At 50.8% G+C, this 17363-nt stretch overlaps 1 protein-coding gene across 1 annotated transcript in view; it reads left to right on the forward strand.

Annotated features, from left to right (window-relative positions):
• The window catches only part of PLXNA2 (plexin A2), a 229112-nt gene that overhangs the window by 92256 nt on the left and 119493 nt on the right, over nucleotides 1-17363 (forward strand). The window contains exon 4 of the mRNA XM_068986380.1: nucleotides 10134-10268. Coding sequence (XP_068842481.1) covers nucleotides 10134-10268 — 135 coding nt within the window. The remainder of the gene's footprint in view (nucleotides 1-10133; nucleotides 10269-17363) is intronic.

Below are 17363 nucleotides of genomic sequence, written 5' to 3' on the forward strand. Positions count from 1 at the left end.
GTGTGTGTGTGTGTGCGCGCGCGCATGGATGCATGCAGTGATTTCCTTTATTTCATCTTCCAAAAGTAGTGTGTGTTCATCATTTAAAAAAAAAAAAATAGGAGACCAAGATAAGCCAGAGAAAGAAAATTACAAACACCTGAAATTTAAGGATTTTGCATACAGAAAAGGCAGGATCAAATAAGTGTTTTAAGAAGATTAATCTGGCAGTGTTTGGTGGAACAGATTAGAGCAGGAATGTGCTGGAGGCAGGGAGACTTCTCAGGTTATTGCAGGAACACAGATAAGAGGCAATAAAGACTCAGACCTAGCCCGTTAGCAATGGAAAGAGAAGTACAGCGACATGGGTGTTTCTCTCAGTTACTGCACATTTTCTGCACCATGGTAGACACATGCCACATGCGTTTTTAAAAAATGACTTTTCCTTTTAAAGTCTCAGGGAGTCTCCTGCACTCAGGCACAAGCCCGGTGTCAGAAAGCTGTGCTCACAGCCTAGACCTCGCTTCCGATCTTTCCAGCCTGAAATGCCATCCTCCGTGTTAATGAAAGCAAGAGATTACTGTTCCAGATTATAAAATGTGGGGCAATTTTAGGCCATTGAAAAGAATGAGTTAATTAAAGAGTGTAATAACCCTCTTCAGCACCGGCCCTGTTTTGCTCTTTTTCCAGCTGCAGGTGGCCTTCTTTGTCACCCTGGAGGAGACAGCTATATGATCTATTTTGTTCGCAGGGACTTATCTCCAGGGACACCCAGCACTTTCTAGATGTAATTTTTAGTCCCAGGGCAGGCATTGTCCTCCTGTTTGACTTAGGGAAAGCCGAGGCCCCGGGGGATGGCTGAGTGAAAGAGGCTGAGTTGCAGGCTTTGCAGTCAGGCAGCCTCTGCTTGGAGGTCTGCTAGGCTCCCTCCTAGCAGCCTGATCCTGCGCTCGATACTTGTTTCTAATGCTGTAAGACGGGAAGGCCCACCGCAGAGTGTTTCACTGTTTGTGTCTCCAGCTTTTTTGCACACTGGTTGTCACGCTCAATAGATGTTCCATATATATGTTGAACTAATTGATAAGGGCGATAAGCCATTCAAAAGCCCTATGTATATCCAGCCCCAGGACAGGTTAGTTTCCTTTGCTCCACTCCCCACTCCTCTCTGCCAGCGCCCCCTGGAAATTTTCCAAGGTAGTAGTTAACCCTGGGGGGCATATGTCCATATGCCTCGTCTTCTCTGCATGCTGTTTCAGAGCTTGGAGAAGCCTGCATTGCCCCCACATGGACCTAAAGGTTGGTTCTAAATCATTCCCAGTTCAAAAAGCCTAAGCGGTTAGATTGTATCCCCACACGGCCAGGGCCTCCCCAGGCCAGTCACTTGGGTGTGATGGCTCGAATGGAGATCCTGAGGCTCCAACATTGCTAGAGCTTTGGGTAAACAGAGATTCTGAATTTAGCAGGAGACGCTCATTATTCTTTATGAATTCCTCTTGCTACCCTCCATGCTCCCCGCCCCCCAGCTCTGTGCGCTCCCAGTGAATTATTGCTTTGCCGCTGCGTGATTTGATTTCATCTGAGGCTGCTTAATGCTTCTTCCGTCCCTCGTTCCTCGCTGTGTTTATCTTATTGTTTCCCAGAACAATCAAGTGCTTCCTCTGCCCCTGGCAGCTTCAGCGTGTTCCCGGAGCCTCCTGACCTGCCCGAGCCTTGAGCTGGAGCATCCTTGAAAGGCAGGGCTGGTCTCAGGTCAGAGCTCCGGAGCTGCCTCGCGTCACTCGCCTCCCTTGGTTTCTCTTGTCCCCTCCCCAGCCCCTGCCAGCCCTCCCTGGTAGAACGAGACCCAGAATGCTGGATTCTGGTGCTTCTGGGCCTCGGTGTCGGTCTCCCGTGAGAAGTACAGGGCCAGGCCCTGAGACAGGAGCTGGTGCCCTTGTGAAGTGCAGTCGGTCCTTACCCCCAGGAAGGCATGAAGACAGACTGCTCCTCGCCACTCTGTGGGCCGTTGGATGGTGATGCCTTGGCCAGCCACCCCTGGCTGATAAGGAGCAGAGAAGTCATGACTTAGAAGAGAACCCCAGCTAACGTCCCCAACCCAGGTCAGAGTCTCTGCTCAGTACGTAGTCACCACATCCCCTGTCCTCAGAAGCCAGAGTTCTCAGCCCGTCCAAAGATGCAGAAGTCCAGAGGCAAGTGGTTCCTCTTGGGACCCTCTCCCTGCTCTCCAGGAGAAAACCCTCCCTGAGCTGGCCTTCTGAAATCCAGGAGCCTCTAGCCCCAAGGCCTGTGTGCTAGCCCGACCACCCCCTGGTTACTGTCTAGGGCAGATTCCTAACATGCACAGAAACAGAAATAACTGAACCTGGAAATGTCAGTCTCCAGTGTCAAAGCCCCAGGATTGACCGACAACTCACTGGGGACCAGTGCAGGAAGCATCCACGTGTATGTGTATGGAGGATACATGTGTGTGTGTGTGTGTGTGTGTGTGTGTGTGGAGGATGCGTGCGTGTGTGTGTGTGTGTGTGTGTGTGTGTGTGTGTGTGGAGGATGCGTGCGTGTGTGTGTGTGTGTGTGTGTGTGCGCGCGCACAAGGGTGAGGGTCACTGGAGTTCTCAAAGTTTAGTGCTCCTCAGTGACCTCCTTCCATCTCATGGACAGGAAGGATCCTTAGCTTCCCTCTTCCTCGTCTCTGCTGGCTCCATGCAACCCACAGGCCACGTTTTCCAGGTTCCTATGTCCTCTGCCATTATCCGAGCGTTTAGGGACAGGCTCCCAGCTGTCCTCCAGGGAGCCTCAGCCCACTGGACTGTGTGTGACTGCCATTTGCACAGATCGGGGGCTGAGAGAGGGGCGCTGAGCCCCTTCCAGCACCCTGGAGGTCGCTGCTGCGGTGTGTCCGTGGCCGTCTGTGGATTCACGTGTAGTGAGTGCCGGGGAGAGGGAGGAAGAATCTCAGAGACCGAATCTACCAGAGACTTCAATCTATCAATAATTCGGGTCATGAAACTCTACAAAAATAAACTTCAGCATGAATCCTCGCCCTCGAAGCACTGAAGGCACGGCTGCAGACACACATGCTCATTAACTCACTGCCAAGTTCAGTCTGAGCAGCAGCAGGCTTCTCTACCTTCTTCAACAGACCCAGTGTGCGCGCGCACACACACACACACACACACACACACACACACACACACACACTCGTGCATGTAGACACACACTCTGCACTACGCAAGCCCAGAGTCCTGAGGCAGAAATAAAATTAAAGAATACAGGCCTCCTCCAAGGGGAATTTTACGACACATGGTGGTAAGACCTGCGGAAATTGTTGAGCCCTCAGTGACTACATATCAAAAGCCTCACCCTCTCCAAATTTACTCAGGTCTGACAAACTGAGTTTCCAAGAAATCTGGGCTTGGACGTAATAACCGCACTTCTATATTTATGTCACACTTTATAAAGTTTCCAGAGGCTTTGCATTTCCTTCTCCTCCTGCTTCTCAGTTTCGGTGTCAGCTCCTCCATGAAGCCCTCCCCTCCGTGCCAGCCTCCCTGGATTTCCCCCCGCAAACCTCTATCACATGGGGCAGCCCAGGTGTGTGAGGTCTGATGGGATTGTCCACTTGCCTGTTACTGGGCCTTCCTAAGGGAACCCTTTCTCAAAGCGTCCCCAGCTCTCAACACAAGCCTAGCTTCCAGGAGGCCATGTCCTGAATGAATATTGGACAGTCCTGAAATTCATGGCTAATAAGTCAGTTCATTCTCACAACATCCTGCTTGAGCTCTGAGGACAGAAGTTACCACCCTTATTTGGCAGCTGCGGAACCTATTACACAAACAAGTGAAGCGACTTGCCTGAAGTCACACAGCCAATTAATGAGAAAGCTGGGATTAGATCCCAGCCCTGCAGACACAAGCCAGCGCCTCCCTCTGCGGGGTGCTGCCTCTCAAACCAATCTGCTTCCTACTGAGATGCCCAAGAAGATCCCTGGTTCTATGGCTCCTCAACAGCTATTACAAAAAATGCTGTGACTACTAATACCCCTACTACTACTAATAAAGTAATATAAGAGTGTCAGATCCCAAGCAAAAGCCCCATAATTTTGAACTAACTAGAGAAGAAGTTGATGCATAAGAAAAAGCGTTTGGAGGGGCCTGCAGGTAAGCTAGTTAATTGGATATGCTGATTTGAATTGGATATTCAAGTAAAGAGGCTGTCATTAATTTCTGTGCAGACCTAGCTGTGATTTAAAGGCAAGTGACTGCTAATAGGATTACTATTTCATTCTCCTTTCGAAGAGGCCCCTCCCACCTGGAAGACCAGACAGTAAATCTCCCCTGGATTTCAGCTCACCTCCTCCTGCCCCAGAGCCAGCCCTCATCAGCTGACTTTTAGCCTCCCAGCACGGTCCTCCCAAATGAGGCTCTGAGCTTACTGCCACCTCCAGGAGACAGGTGATTGTCCCACTGTGGCCTTGGGGGCTGAAAGAGGAAGAGCAGCTAAAGACAGGGCTTGGACGCTCCTCTACCCATCTCCTCTGTTCTCAGCTGCAGTGAACGGCTGTGTGCACCCATTAATATTTCTTAGGAGAGTCACAGAGTGACTCTGAGAAATTGGACTCTGTGTGGGTAACCCAGTTCTGCCACTCTTTAGCTGTGTGGTCTTGAGAAAGTGATGTCCTTCTCTGCGCCTCCAATTTCCTATCTGTACAATGGGAACAGTAATAATATGCCCTTCAGGGGTGGCTCGTAAGGATTAAATTAGTTCATTTTTGTTAAGCACTTTCGACAGCAGTCAGTTTTACATTGTAAAACTATAGAAGTGGTTGTGTGTGTTGTGTGTTTAATCGTTAAGTTGTGCCCAACTCTTTCCGACCCCATGGACAGTAGCCCGCCAGGCTCCTCTGTCCATGGCATTTTCCAGGCAAGAGTACTGGAGGGGGTTGCCATTTCCTTCCCCAGGGGATCTTCCCGACCCAGGGATCGAACTGGCATCTCCTGCATTGCAGGTGGATTCTTTACCGCTGAGCCACCAAATAAGCTCCAATAGAAATGGGAGCTATTATTAAATCCTTTAGGCCAACAGGGCCCTTTGAAAAATCCACCAGGTCCATCCTACCTTGAGGCAGGTCCACATTTAACCATGAACCAAAGAAGTCATCCTGAGTTCAAAGCCCTCCTGAGAAGGAGGGCGCGGCCTCCTGCGGTCTCCCACTGAGCAGCTGGGGCTCCTCTCAGCAGGAATTCTGACTAGACCGAGCCTCAGCCTCCTTGTGCAATGGTTTAGGCACGTGATTTTTCTTTTGCTGGTCTCTGTAGAGACTGTCGCCCTCCATTGTAGGACACTGTCCATCTTGTCCCACCTTCTGAGCAGTGTCCAAGCAAAATGACACGTGCTAAATCTGCGCATTTGCTGAGGTCCCGCCCTCCCAGGAGAGGAGGAGCCCAACCAGAAAGACAGGTTGAAGTGACCGGCTTTCCCTGTCTGGCCTGTGTCACCTCCCTGCCCTGCACCGACTCCACGCTCCTCCTCTGCCTGGTTGGATTACCTGGCAGGGGCCTGTGCAGCTCAGTCTAACGCCCTTCTCTTGGATTGGATTCCTGGCCTATTTCAGCGTCCTGTGTCCTTGTGGTCATTGGATCCTGGCCCTGGGGCACAAGCTTCAAAGCCGAAGAGAACTCAGTTTGCGGGACACTGCAGGACAGACGCAAGTTGTTGCATCTTAAAATCCACTTTTGTCTGGGTTTCTGCCACAGCCTTCACCGTCCCCATCCTGTGTCTGGGGAGGACGGAGGGCAACATCCAAACTGAAAACTTCCAAGGCAGAGAAAGACGGGGACCCCTGGGTTTGAATTACAGCAGGGCCACCCTTGTCCCTTCTCCATCCAGGGGTGTTGGCTTCATCAGCCGTGATTTCCTCTGGACCACCCTGGATGGAGCTGGTGGGAGCCCCAGGGCCAGCCCGGACCGCCTGCGTCCACGAATGGAAGGGCTTGGGTGAGACGGGCTCCGAAGCCCCATAGCTCCAGCAGTTTTCCTAAGTGTGTGATTCTCCTGTGACAAGCACGGAGCAGATCGCCTATTCAGAGAGGGAAACTGAGGCTCGGGGAGGTGACGTAACTGGCCTGAAAGTGAACAGAAGGCAGAAATCAAGCCCAGACAAGAGCAAGAGCACAGTCAGAGCAGAAACCCCGGAACCTGGTGTCACGCTTTGGCGTCCTGCGCACAGGGAGAGAGGAATCAGGGAAGGGAACGGCCTCTGTGCTGCCCAGCTGGCCGGTCCTGCCCGCACCTCATCCCTGGGACCCCAGCCCCCTGTCCGCCTTCTCCGTCCTCTCTGTCTTCTCATTGCGATCTCGGAGGGCTGCACAGCTCGAGGCGGACAGAACGGACTTCTCGGGCAGGACTGCTCCCCTCTCCAGGGATTTAGAGGGAATGACATAGGCTAGCTCAGTTCAGGTTCAGTATCAAGAACATTTCCTGTTCTGGTTTAGTTTCAGCTCTGATGTTTTCAGAGTTCTGTAGGTTTGATTCCAGCCTCAACTGGTTTATTGAAAGGTTCGGATTGTAGACAGGAAAAAAAAAAGTTTAGGCTTCTTATTCAGAAAAAAAAATGTTACGGACTGGGATTAGTCCTAACTGGGACATTCCAGAGTATGTGACGATAAGTTATCTTTGGTAAGATTCCACTGCAACATGGCCATGGGTACCATCTAGTCCTGGGGCCCGGAGAGGGAGGGCCAGACGTGGTGTTCCTCCTTCTGAGTGTGTGTGCCCAGCCTTTTGGGGAGGAGGCTGATTTATCTGGCAGAGGGTTAACCAGCCTGCCCAGGTGGGGGTATCCTGAGCTGGCCAGCCCTGAAGTAAGGTGATGGTTCTGCAGCTCTTGGGGCTGAGCCAGTGCCTGGAGGAGAATTAAAACATCCTTGGAGAGGAGCAGCTGTCATAGGGAGGGTGGTAAGCGGCACTGGGACATTTCCTTTTCAGAGGAGAAAGCAGAGCTTAAACTCTCCCATTTTATGGATATGGAACAGTGAGGTTAAGCCAATCAGAAGTCATGACTATCACATCTCCCCGTACATCCTGCAGTAGCCTGAGAACTTTTGTTTTAACAGTCTTTTTAAAATATATTAATGTATTTATTTGACTCCATTTGGCCTTAGTTGTGGCATGCAGGGTCTTCATTGTATCACAGGGATCTTTCGTTGCGACTCAAGGACTCTCTCCAGTTGGGGCTTGTGGTCTCAGGAGCACAGGCTTCGTTGCTCCGTGGTAATTCCCTGACCAGGAATTGAACCCGTGGCCCCTGTGTTGCAAGGCAGATTCTCACCACTGGGCCACCAGGGAAGTCCCACTGGAGAACTTTTGTGATTAAAAGCTACTATGTTTCTAGGAGAATCTCTTGGGAATTTTGAATTTCTCCATCTAAGAGAGTATGCTGTTCTGAAAGCTAAGGGGAGCTATTTGAATTGTGGGGCGTTTTCCCAGACTGAGACCCTTGTTCTTCCCTCTGCTTGAGTCCATCATGAGATTCTCTCCAGGGTGGAGGGCAGTAGCCTCGGCCCCACCGCATCATTGCCAACCCGGAGTCTTCCTCCACCCAATAAGAATGAACTAAATAGCCCCCTCACCGCTTCCTGGAAGGAGGGGCTTTAATGACAGTTGCCAAGGCAACAGCTTGGAACAGTAGGAAGCCACTAGTTCGGAAGAAAAAGGTCGAAAGAGGAGTTTAGGGGAAAAGAGTCCACTCTACAGGGGAGTTTCTGGGGTAAGAGTGGCTGAGAGCGAATTTCTTTGGTTCCACTGAGGTCACCTCCTCATCTTCAAAGCCAGAGCTCTCACCAAAGTCACCCATGAAGCAGGCAATGAGAACACGGCACCTTGACTCTCGCCCAGCTCCACTGTCCCCACCCCTGGGATTCAGGCACAGGGCCTCATGCAGGAATCTGCTGGTTCCGCCACTAGGAACCCCACTCCACAGTGGGATCATGGCCTCCTTCTTACCCACGCCAGTCCAGCCCAAGTTAACAATCGCAGACCATACCCCGGCTGAGGCCCCTCTAGGAACATGTGAATAGGAGCACTACCCAACTTTCCCAAGTCTGAGGTAAATAAATGCTCCTGACCTTCCCTACTTGGCCAGTAAAAACTGCAAATGCACCTCCACGTTTGCATGCTTGCTGTGGCATCGGGCTCCATGCTTAGCCCTTGCGATGAGTAAGTCCTTGCTCTCAGTGGGGTGGGAGAAATGGGCAGAGGGAAGGAGATGGTTAGAAGTCCAGGAGAGAAATCAAAGTGAATGGAGGGAGGGACTTCATCTTAAAATCATCCAGAGAAAACTGTCTTTTGACCTCAACTTTGATTTAGCACTAAAGAGCCCACGATGCTTTATCAGCTGGATCATAGTTCATGTCCTTTCAATAAGCATTTCTCAAGCAGTCCCTTTTATCCATCACCAGGTCTGTTCCCTGTTTCGTTCTAGTCCTCAGAGAAATAAAGCATTCCTGCCCTCAAAATGTCCGTGGACTTACCCACATGTGAGGCAATCAGAGAACAATTTACGTAGGTAGTCAATACGCATTAGCTAATACATATACAATGAACAAGTCAGTTGATTATAATCTCAGGACAAAATGTCTGGTGGGGGGAAAAAGAAGCCCTCAGGGTGAGGAGCAATTAGTGTGGCAGAGATATTGGAGAAGGCTTTATGGGGGAAGTGGGCTTGAACTAGGGGGTTTAGATGGACAGAGAACAAAGAAACGGCCCGGGGTGGCAGTGTTGGTCAGCAGTCAGCTTCTGTGTTGGGAACAGGAAGCCTGGCAGGAGGAGTGTGTTCAAACCATGGGCTCCCCATCATCTAGTCTCTGTCTGAACTGATGGTCCTCAGGGGCCTTTCTCCGCTGGCTTTCCAAATTCTACGTAGAACTTGAGTGTTACTCGCTGAGTCATGTAACCCCATGGACTGTAGCCCTCCAAGGCTCCTCCGACCTTGGGATTTTCCAGGCAAGAATACTGGAGTGGGTTGCCATTTTCTTCCCCAGGGGATCTTCCCAACCCAGGGATCGAGCCCCAGTCTTCGGCATTGCAGGCAGAGTCATTACCGCCTGAGCTACCAGGACGCTTCATATATTGCTTAGACTACAGGAATGTTTCTCCAACCCCCAGCCCGGTAGTATCCACATCGGCTGGGAATTTATTAGAAACGAAATTTCTCAGGCCTCATTCCCACTGAATCAGAAACTCTGGGATAGTCCCAGGGCTGAATTTCTCCACTCCCTCCAGGCAGTTCTCCAGGCATGCTGGTTTGATAACCGTAGGTGACATTGGTGCTTTTAAACCCCGGCTGCTCATTAGCGTCCCCCAGGGAGCTTTGAAAACCCAAAGAAGATGCCAGGTCCCCCAGCACAGAGTTCCTGATGAATGGATCCAGCCACGTGTTTTAAAAACTCCCCGGATTATTCTCATGTACATCGAGCCTGAGAAGCGCCAGACTCGATGATCTCTAGGTTCTTCCTGATTTTTTATCCTGGGATGGACTCTGAGACTGATTCCCAATTTCTGTACTCGGGGATTCCTGGCTCCCCGAAGTCACCTGGGGGATTTGCACACATCATTCAGGGGATATTGTGGTGGGGTGGCGGGAGCAGAAAGCTCTTTCTGAGATCCTAAAATCTCGACTCTCTCGATGACCAGTGTTTGGATGGTTTCTGTGCTGGTCCCACCATCCTCCCCTACCTGCTCAAGGCAGAACCATCGTGTATAGATGTTGATTCTCCAGCCCCAAATCGCAAGCAAGTATGCACAAGCACACACTCACACACCCCCATCACCCAGTGTGGAGAACGTGTGCATACGCACACAAGAATAACCATATAAGGATATCCAGATCACACCCAAAGACATATTTGCACATACAAATACACCCACCATTAGAAGGTTCAGACCAGCACACTCAGACTGCTTGGAAAAGGATTCTTCTTGGTGGAAACTGGGCTGTTTGAACTCTGTCTTCCCTGTCACCCAGCCTGCTTCAGGGTAGCCCTTGGGGACCAGACGTGAGAATTATCTTCTATAAACTACCTGCTCTAGGCTCAGGCAGGGAATTCACAAGGGACTGCCGAGGACAGATGCTGAGGATGCCCTTGTTTCTTTCGCAGATTCGAGCCGATGGTCCCCCCCACGGTGGGGTCCAATATGAGATGGTCTCCGTGCTCAAAGATGGGAGCCCCATCCTCCGGGACATGGCCTTCTCCATCGACCAGCGCTACCTGTACATCATGTCCGAGAGGCAGGTACGTGCTGGCACCCACCCCTGCTCTCCCGAGCCTGGGAGGCGCAGATAACCCATGACCTTTGTGCAGAAGCTTTTCCGCGGAACAAGAGAGACCCCTGGGCCTGCTGCTCAGAGGCCCGGGGAAGCTTACGCAGGGAGTCAGGGAGAAGCCACTGGGGCCAGTCGCTTCCCGGAGCTTCTCTGCAGGCCACAGACCCTGTCTGAGCACATGATGAACAGCCCCGCAAGAACGGGCCCGACTGCACGGAGCAGCTTGGTGTGATTAGAAGGTAGATTTACTGCCCTGGGCCCACAGAGTCTGCTGCTCAAGGGAGCCAAAGAGGTGTAAATAATCCAGGCCTCCAGGCTGGACTCAGTCCTGGGAGAGATAGACCCAAGATAGGGCCTCAAAAGGAGATTAAAAAAATCTTGGCCTGAGTCTTAGAGGGATGCAGGGTAGAAGTTGGCCAGCTCTGAGGAGCTGCAGCTCTGCCTGCGGAGATGGGCAGCCCTGAGAAATGGACCGCCCTCCTTTGCTAGGTAACCCCCGAGTGGGTTCCGCACCCGCCTGGGTGAAACGCTACTCCCTCGGGGTTTTATTCGATCTGAATATGTAGGAGCAAAGAGAAAGCAAATGCAAGGAGAGCCGTAGTGAAGGGCGAGAGAAGGAGGGGACTGGGATTCACCGAAGCAATGGAGACGCAGCAAGCCAAGCTTAGACCTTAGCAAAAGCTGGCTCCTCTTCCACTCGTTGCCGGTGGGTCAGCAGTTGGTCAGCGGTGGCGGCAGTCTTGGCATTGACCTGCACATGGTAAGACCAAGGCCATAAGAAGCAGAAGGGACCGGGACTCTGTCTTGGTGCGGAGGACACTGACTTGGGCTAGATAAGGATGGTGTGCTGGACGGCCAGCAAGCTCTCGCAACCTGCCTCCCTGCTCGGGCGTCATTCTCAAAACGCTCTGCAAAGATCCCAGGCGTCAGACATCAGCTTCACCTGGCCCGGCGTTCTCTCTCTCTCCTCCGTGTTTGTGTTTGTGAATTCTGAATCGGGGACAAGGGAAGAGGGAGGGAGGCAGAGGTAAACGGGTACCCGACGGCATAAGGGCAGTAGGGCTGCAACTCTAACTTGAAAAGTCCTTCTCAGAAGAGATGACACAAATCATAGGCTAATCATCGGCAAATTATACCACTTCCTCTTGAAGCCACTTTTTTTTTTTTCCTTCCTTTATGTAACCCCCATGATCAAGGCATAAACAGGTCCAGATGGGAACTTATAACCCTAAAAAAAAAATGGCTGGTCATGTATTTATTGGGAACAATGTTCTGGAAAAACATCAGAATAAATGGAACTTGGTCACTATCCTTAAGTTGCTTGGAATCTAACAAGGGAATCTTTAGCATCAGATTGGAGGCTATAAATGCTCTGCCTTTCCTTCCTGTTTTTGTTTATAAGACAAACAGTTATTTCTTTAAAATGGTAGATGAGCACCATACAAATTCAAATAACACATACAGAAAAGGAAATAACAAGTTCCCAAACCAAACACCCCCAAATGTAACACCGTGTCATCATTTGATGAACACCATTCTGGATGCTTATGCAGAATCATCTACATATTTAGAAGGATGGGTGAGATGGTCCCCTAGGCAGGTGCATAAAAGGATGGTCAGAGGGATCAAACAGACCTGTGGTCCCCCACCTTTTTTCACACCAGGAACCAATTTCATGGAAGACTATTTTTCCATAGATGGCAGTGGGGGTGGGGTGGGGGGTTGGTTTCAGGATGATTCAAGCACATTGCATTTATCATGCACTTTATTTCTATTGTGATTATACCAGCTCCACCTCATATCATCAGGCATTGCACCTCAGAGGTTGGGAACCCCTGAAATAGAGCCAGATTGACATAATATTAATATTTTCAGATGTTAAGTATGGCTGAGGAGCAAGCTGATCAGTTCAGTTCAGTCACTCAGTCGTGTCCGACTCTTTGCAACCCCATGAATCTCAGCACGCCAGGTCTCCCTGTCCATCACCAACTCCCGGAGTTCACTCAGACTCACGTCCATTGAGTCAGTGATGCCATCCAGCCATCTCATCCTCGGTCGTCCCCTTCTCCTCCTGCCCCCAATCCGTCCCAGCATCAGAGTCTTTTCCAATGAGTCAACTCTTCACATGAGGTGGCCAAAATACTGGAGTTTCAGCTTTAGCATCATTCCTTCCAAAGAAATCCCAGAGGCTGATCTCCTTCAGAATGGACTGGTTGGATCTCCTTGCAGTCCAAGGGACTCTCAAGAGTCTTCTCCAACACCACAGTTCAAAAGCATCAATTCTTCGGCGCTCAGCCTTCTTCACAGTCCAACTCTCACATCCATACATGACCACAGGAAAAACCATAGCCTTGACTAGACGGACCTTAGTCGGCAAAGTAATATCTCTGCTTTTGAATATGCTATCTGGGTTGGTCATAACTTTTCTTCCAAGAAGTAAGCGTCTTTTAATTTCATGGCTGCAATCACCATCTGCAGTGATTTGGGAGCCCCCCAAAATAAAGTCTGACACTGTTTCCCCATCTATTTCCCATGAAGTGATGGGACTGGATGCCATGATCTTCGTTTTCTGAATGTTGAGCTTTAAGCCAACTTTTTCACTCTCCTCTTTCACTTTCATCAAGAGGCTTTTTAGTTCCTCTTCACTTTCTGCCATAAGGGTGGTGTCATGTGCATATCTGAGGTTATTGGTATTTCTCCTTGCAATCTTGATTCCAGCTTGTGTTTCTTCCAGTCCAGCATTTCTCATGATGTACTCTGCATATAAGTTAAATAAGCAGGGTGACAATACACAGCCTTGATGCACTTCTGTTCCTATTTGGAACCAGTCTGTTGTTCCATGTCCAGTTCTAACTGTTGCTTCCTGACCTGCATATAGGTTTCTCAAGAGGCAGGTCAGGTGGTCTGGTATTCCCATCCATTTCAGAATTTTCCACAGTTTATTGTGATCCACACAGTCAAAGGCTTTGGCATAGTCAATAAAGCAGAAATAGATGTTTTTCTGGAACTCTTTTGCTTTTTCCATGATCCAGCGAATGTCTCTGGATAAAAATTCTTTCTTGGGTTCTCGTAGCCCCATGAAGTGGAAAAGCAGAAAGAGCCAACAGAAATGACCAGTGAGACTTCGGTGGGACTGAGATGATGCTTAGACACGTCTCTGGGCTAAATGCTCGCTTGCTTCAGTCCCGTCCGACTCTTTGCAGCCCTATGGACTGTGTAGCCTGCCAGGCTCCTCTGTCCACAGGATTCATATCTTTCACTCAAATGAGATGCTTTTTGAAATTGAATTCAAAACGTGACCAAAGGAAAGGGCTGGAGGCCGATAAGTGGCCTACAGGGAATATAATGACCTCTCCAAACCATATCTGATGTTGCCTCTGAGAGCATAAGCTCTGACTAAACCAGCATCTGCAGCTCATTTCTGAATAACCCTCCTTCAGTCTCATCTTCTGGGTCTGCTGCCCAGGTCCTGTCAGTTTGCACCAAAGCAGAGCTGCTCAGTAGTAACTGTCATGCTGAGCCGATGTAGCAGGAGTCTGGGTTTCATGCCCTGTGGCTGTCTTGAATCAGGTGAGCTGTGAGTTGGGAAGGTCACTGTGCCAGGCGGAGCCCAGATCAGTGGGCAGCGTCAGGGCGGGAGGATGCGTGGAGAATTGGCGGTAGAGCTCAGAGTCCCGTCGCTTGGAGAACCACAGGCCACGTGCCAGTCGCTACCCCGGGGATCACACCAGGGGCTGGGCTCGGGGAGAGGGGCCAAGAGCCACTCAGGAGGGCCATCTGAGGTGAGCGGCGACGAGTGCAGAGTTGTCACAGACAGCCTGGACCTCTCTAAGGGAGCAATTGAATGTGTGGGGAGAGAACAGTCAATGATAATGAAATTGGATGATGTGCGTTCTGGTTCAGAGTTTGCTCTGATACTGGATGTATGACCCCCTTAACAGCCTCTATTTCCTCCCTTTTGAAATGGAGGAAGTGAGGTGAAATTGCTCAGTCGTGTCCGACTCTTTGTGACCCCATGGACTGTAGCCCCCCCTCCCTGCCAGGCTCCTCCGTCCATGGGATTTTTCCAGGCAAGAATGCTGGAGTGGGTTGCCATTTCCTTCTCCAGGGGGTCTTCCCGACCCAGGGATCGAACTCCGGTCTCCTGCATTGCAGGCAAACGCTATACGTCTGAGCCACCAGTGAATCCTGGTGGAAATGGAGGATTTGTGTCTAATAATAGGATCCTGCCTGAGGTCTGACACTCTCAACAGGGTGGCCTCAGACAAGTCCCACCACCTCGTCTCACGGGGGTCGATGTGATATGGGCTGAGACAGCAAGCAGGGAGTTCCTGCCTCATCACCGCACACACCACAAACGCTCATTCCTGACAGCCCCTCCCAGCTCTCAGCCCTTAGGATCCCATTACGCAGGAGGGCGGCGACCGTGGGTGCTGATTAGGAGGAAGCTAAGTGGCGGTCGGCACTGCCAGCAGGCCTCAGGCCAGGCCAGGAGACCTGAGTTCTCCCCCTGGCCCCCCTTTAACCAGCCGGGTGACCTAGACCCTGGACTTGTCAGGGACTCAGTGTCCTCAGCTGGAAAGATGGAGAGATAAATATGATTGTAGAGTCTCTTTCAGCTATTAAAGAGTTTGTCTAAGGTCTGGGGATCCGGACTCTTTTCCGTCTCCAGAAGACAGCCTCAGAAGCACAGGAAACAATCTTGAGGTTAGACCAAAAGAACCTCCTGAAGGAGGCTTTTTATGAGGCTGTGTGTGCTCCTATGAACTTCTTCCCCCAAGGATGAACCTGCAGTGGGGATAGAACGGTGGCTATGGGCTTCGCTGGTGCCTCAGTTGCTAAAGAGTTGGCCTGTAATGCAGGAGACCCAGATTTGACCCCTGGGTTGGGAAGATCCCCTGAAGAAGGAAATGGCAACCCACTCCAGTATTCTTGTCTGGGAAATCTCATGGCCGGAGGAGCCTGGAGGGCTACAGTCCATGGGGTTGCAAAAGTCAGACAAGACTGGAGTGACTAAATCACCACCATGGGTAAGCAGATTCCTGTTTTGAGGCAATGATCTAAGGCTTTGGAGTTCCCTGAAAGACCTAAGACTTTATAAGACATGATGGGAATGGGGGTTTCCATCACCCCACTTTACAGTAAACCTCTGGGCAGCCTCCTCTCATCTCTGCCTTCCCAGGGTCCCTAGCTTTTGTCTCCGTTTCCCTCCCCTTCCCCCAAATCACGGTGCCTATTGTATCCTTGACTCCCCACAGAGTCAGAACAATCCAATATAGGCTCCTGTGTTCAGGCAAGCTTCCTCTCTCTCTCCCTCTCTTAGTTAATTAAATGTAATTAAGAAATAGGACTAGTAAGAAGTGTTGGGCCATTAGTGCCACTGCTTAACGACCTTTGACAAGTTGGTGTTAACGTTCTGCTAATAGATCCAAGGCCCGCGGGTCCCAGGGGAGTGTTTGGGACCCAATTCCCCCAATCCTACTAATTGCCCAGGTGCTCCACTGATAGGCTGCCCGGCCCTTCCTTAGAAAGTCCGCCCCGGCTTCCTCGACAGCGAATCGACCGGCAGATGTTGTGGGAGGGGATACGAGCTGCTACCACATCCTCGGTGTCTAATGGAAGTCAGACTGCGGGTCCAGGGAAAATCAGGCAGTGAGCCAAGTGAAAACCTAAGTCACGAGATGAAAAGAAACTTGATAGCCTGAGTTTCCACCCAACTCGTCAGGCTGGCCACTCTCCGAAAGGGAAGCTCCCCCGGTACGCGGGGTGGATGGGAAAGAAGTATGGGGATGGAAGCAATTATTCTATTTTACACTTTAATTAGTTTGAATTAGCAGAGGGAATAGAGGCATAAAATGATCCAGCGAAGGGTGAAATGGAGAAAGGGAGTCACAGTGGAGAATGGCTCCGCGAGGGCTGGAAAAGGCCTTGGGAACAGCAGAGAGGCTGGGGATGGGTGTGTGTGTGTGTGTGTTTAGGGTGGGTGAGGGCGTGGGATGCTGCTATTTCAAGACCTGGAGAGGCAAGATAGCATAGTGATTAATAGCAGGAGCATGGCCGTCAGACCATCTTGCACGTCGTCTGTTGCCACTGACTAGACGTATGGCTTTAAGAACGTTGTTTCACTTTTCGACACCTCACTTTCTCCATCTGTATAATGGGCCTAATAGTGGTGACTGCTGCGAGGATTGAGAGACAGTATACAGACTGCCTAGCATTGTGTCTAACACACAGTCAGTGCTTTCAATAAGTGGCAATGATCATCACCATTATCACAAGACCCGATGCTGGGAAAGACTGAAGGCAGGAGGAGAAGGGGATGACAGAGGACGAGATGGTTGGATGGCATCACTGACTCAGTGGACAAGAGTTTGAGCAAGCTCCAGGAGCTGGTGATGGACAGGGAGGCCTGGCGTGCTGCAGTCCGTGGGGTCACAAAGAGTCAGACACGACTGAGCAACTGAACAACAACATTGTCATTAGTGGGATTATTAGAATTTCTGAGACCCCAGGGAGGGCCAGAAGCATCTCCACTGTAAATTATGGCTAAGACAGATCCCAGTCTCAGGCAAACACCTCCAACCTGACATTCTTGCTGCTCAATCCCAAGGGATGCCTCAGAAACCTCTGTCCTGGTTGAACAACAGTGTCCGGCTGAGTCGCTCACAATCTGCTATTTATTTTTAAAATACAGGAATGTGCCCAGAGACTAAACAGTCCCACTCCCCTTGATACAGACGGAGGCAGCTCTGGGCTCATGTGTGAGGCCCAGGAGGCCAGTATTCCAGGCATCTGTGGAGAGAAGGGAGGGGGACCCTGAGCCCTGGTCACCTCCCAAGACTCAGGCTCCTGTCTGGCCACGTGTGTGGACAGTGGGCTGGAAAGGGGCTGCCCTGGGGGCATACCATGTCTGACCTCAGGCTCCTGTCTGGCCACGTGTGTGGACAGTGGGCTGGAAAGGGGCTGCCCTGGGGGCGTACCATGTCTGACCTCTGCAACAAAGTGAACTGTATCTCCAGCTCCCTGCCATAGATGGAGCCGCCATGCTCACAGACTTAGGTCA

The sequence above is a fragment of the Capricornis sumatraensis genome, chromosome 14, assembly GCF_032405125.1.
Source record: "Capricornis sumatraensis isolate serow.1 chromosome 14, serow.2, whole genome shotgun sequence".
Taxonomy (NCBI): domain Eukaryota; kingdom Metazoa; phylum Chordata; class Mammalia; order Artiodactyla; family Bovidae; genus Capricornis; species Capricornis sumatraensis.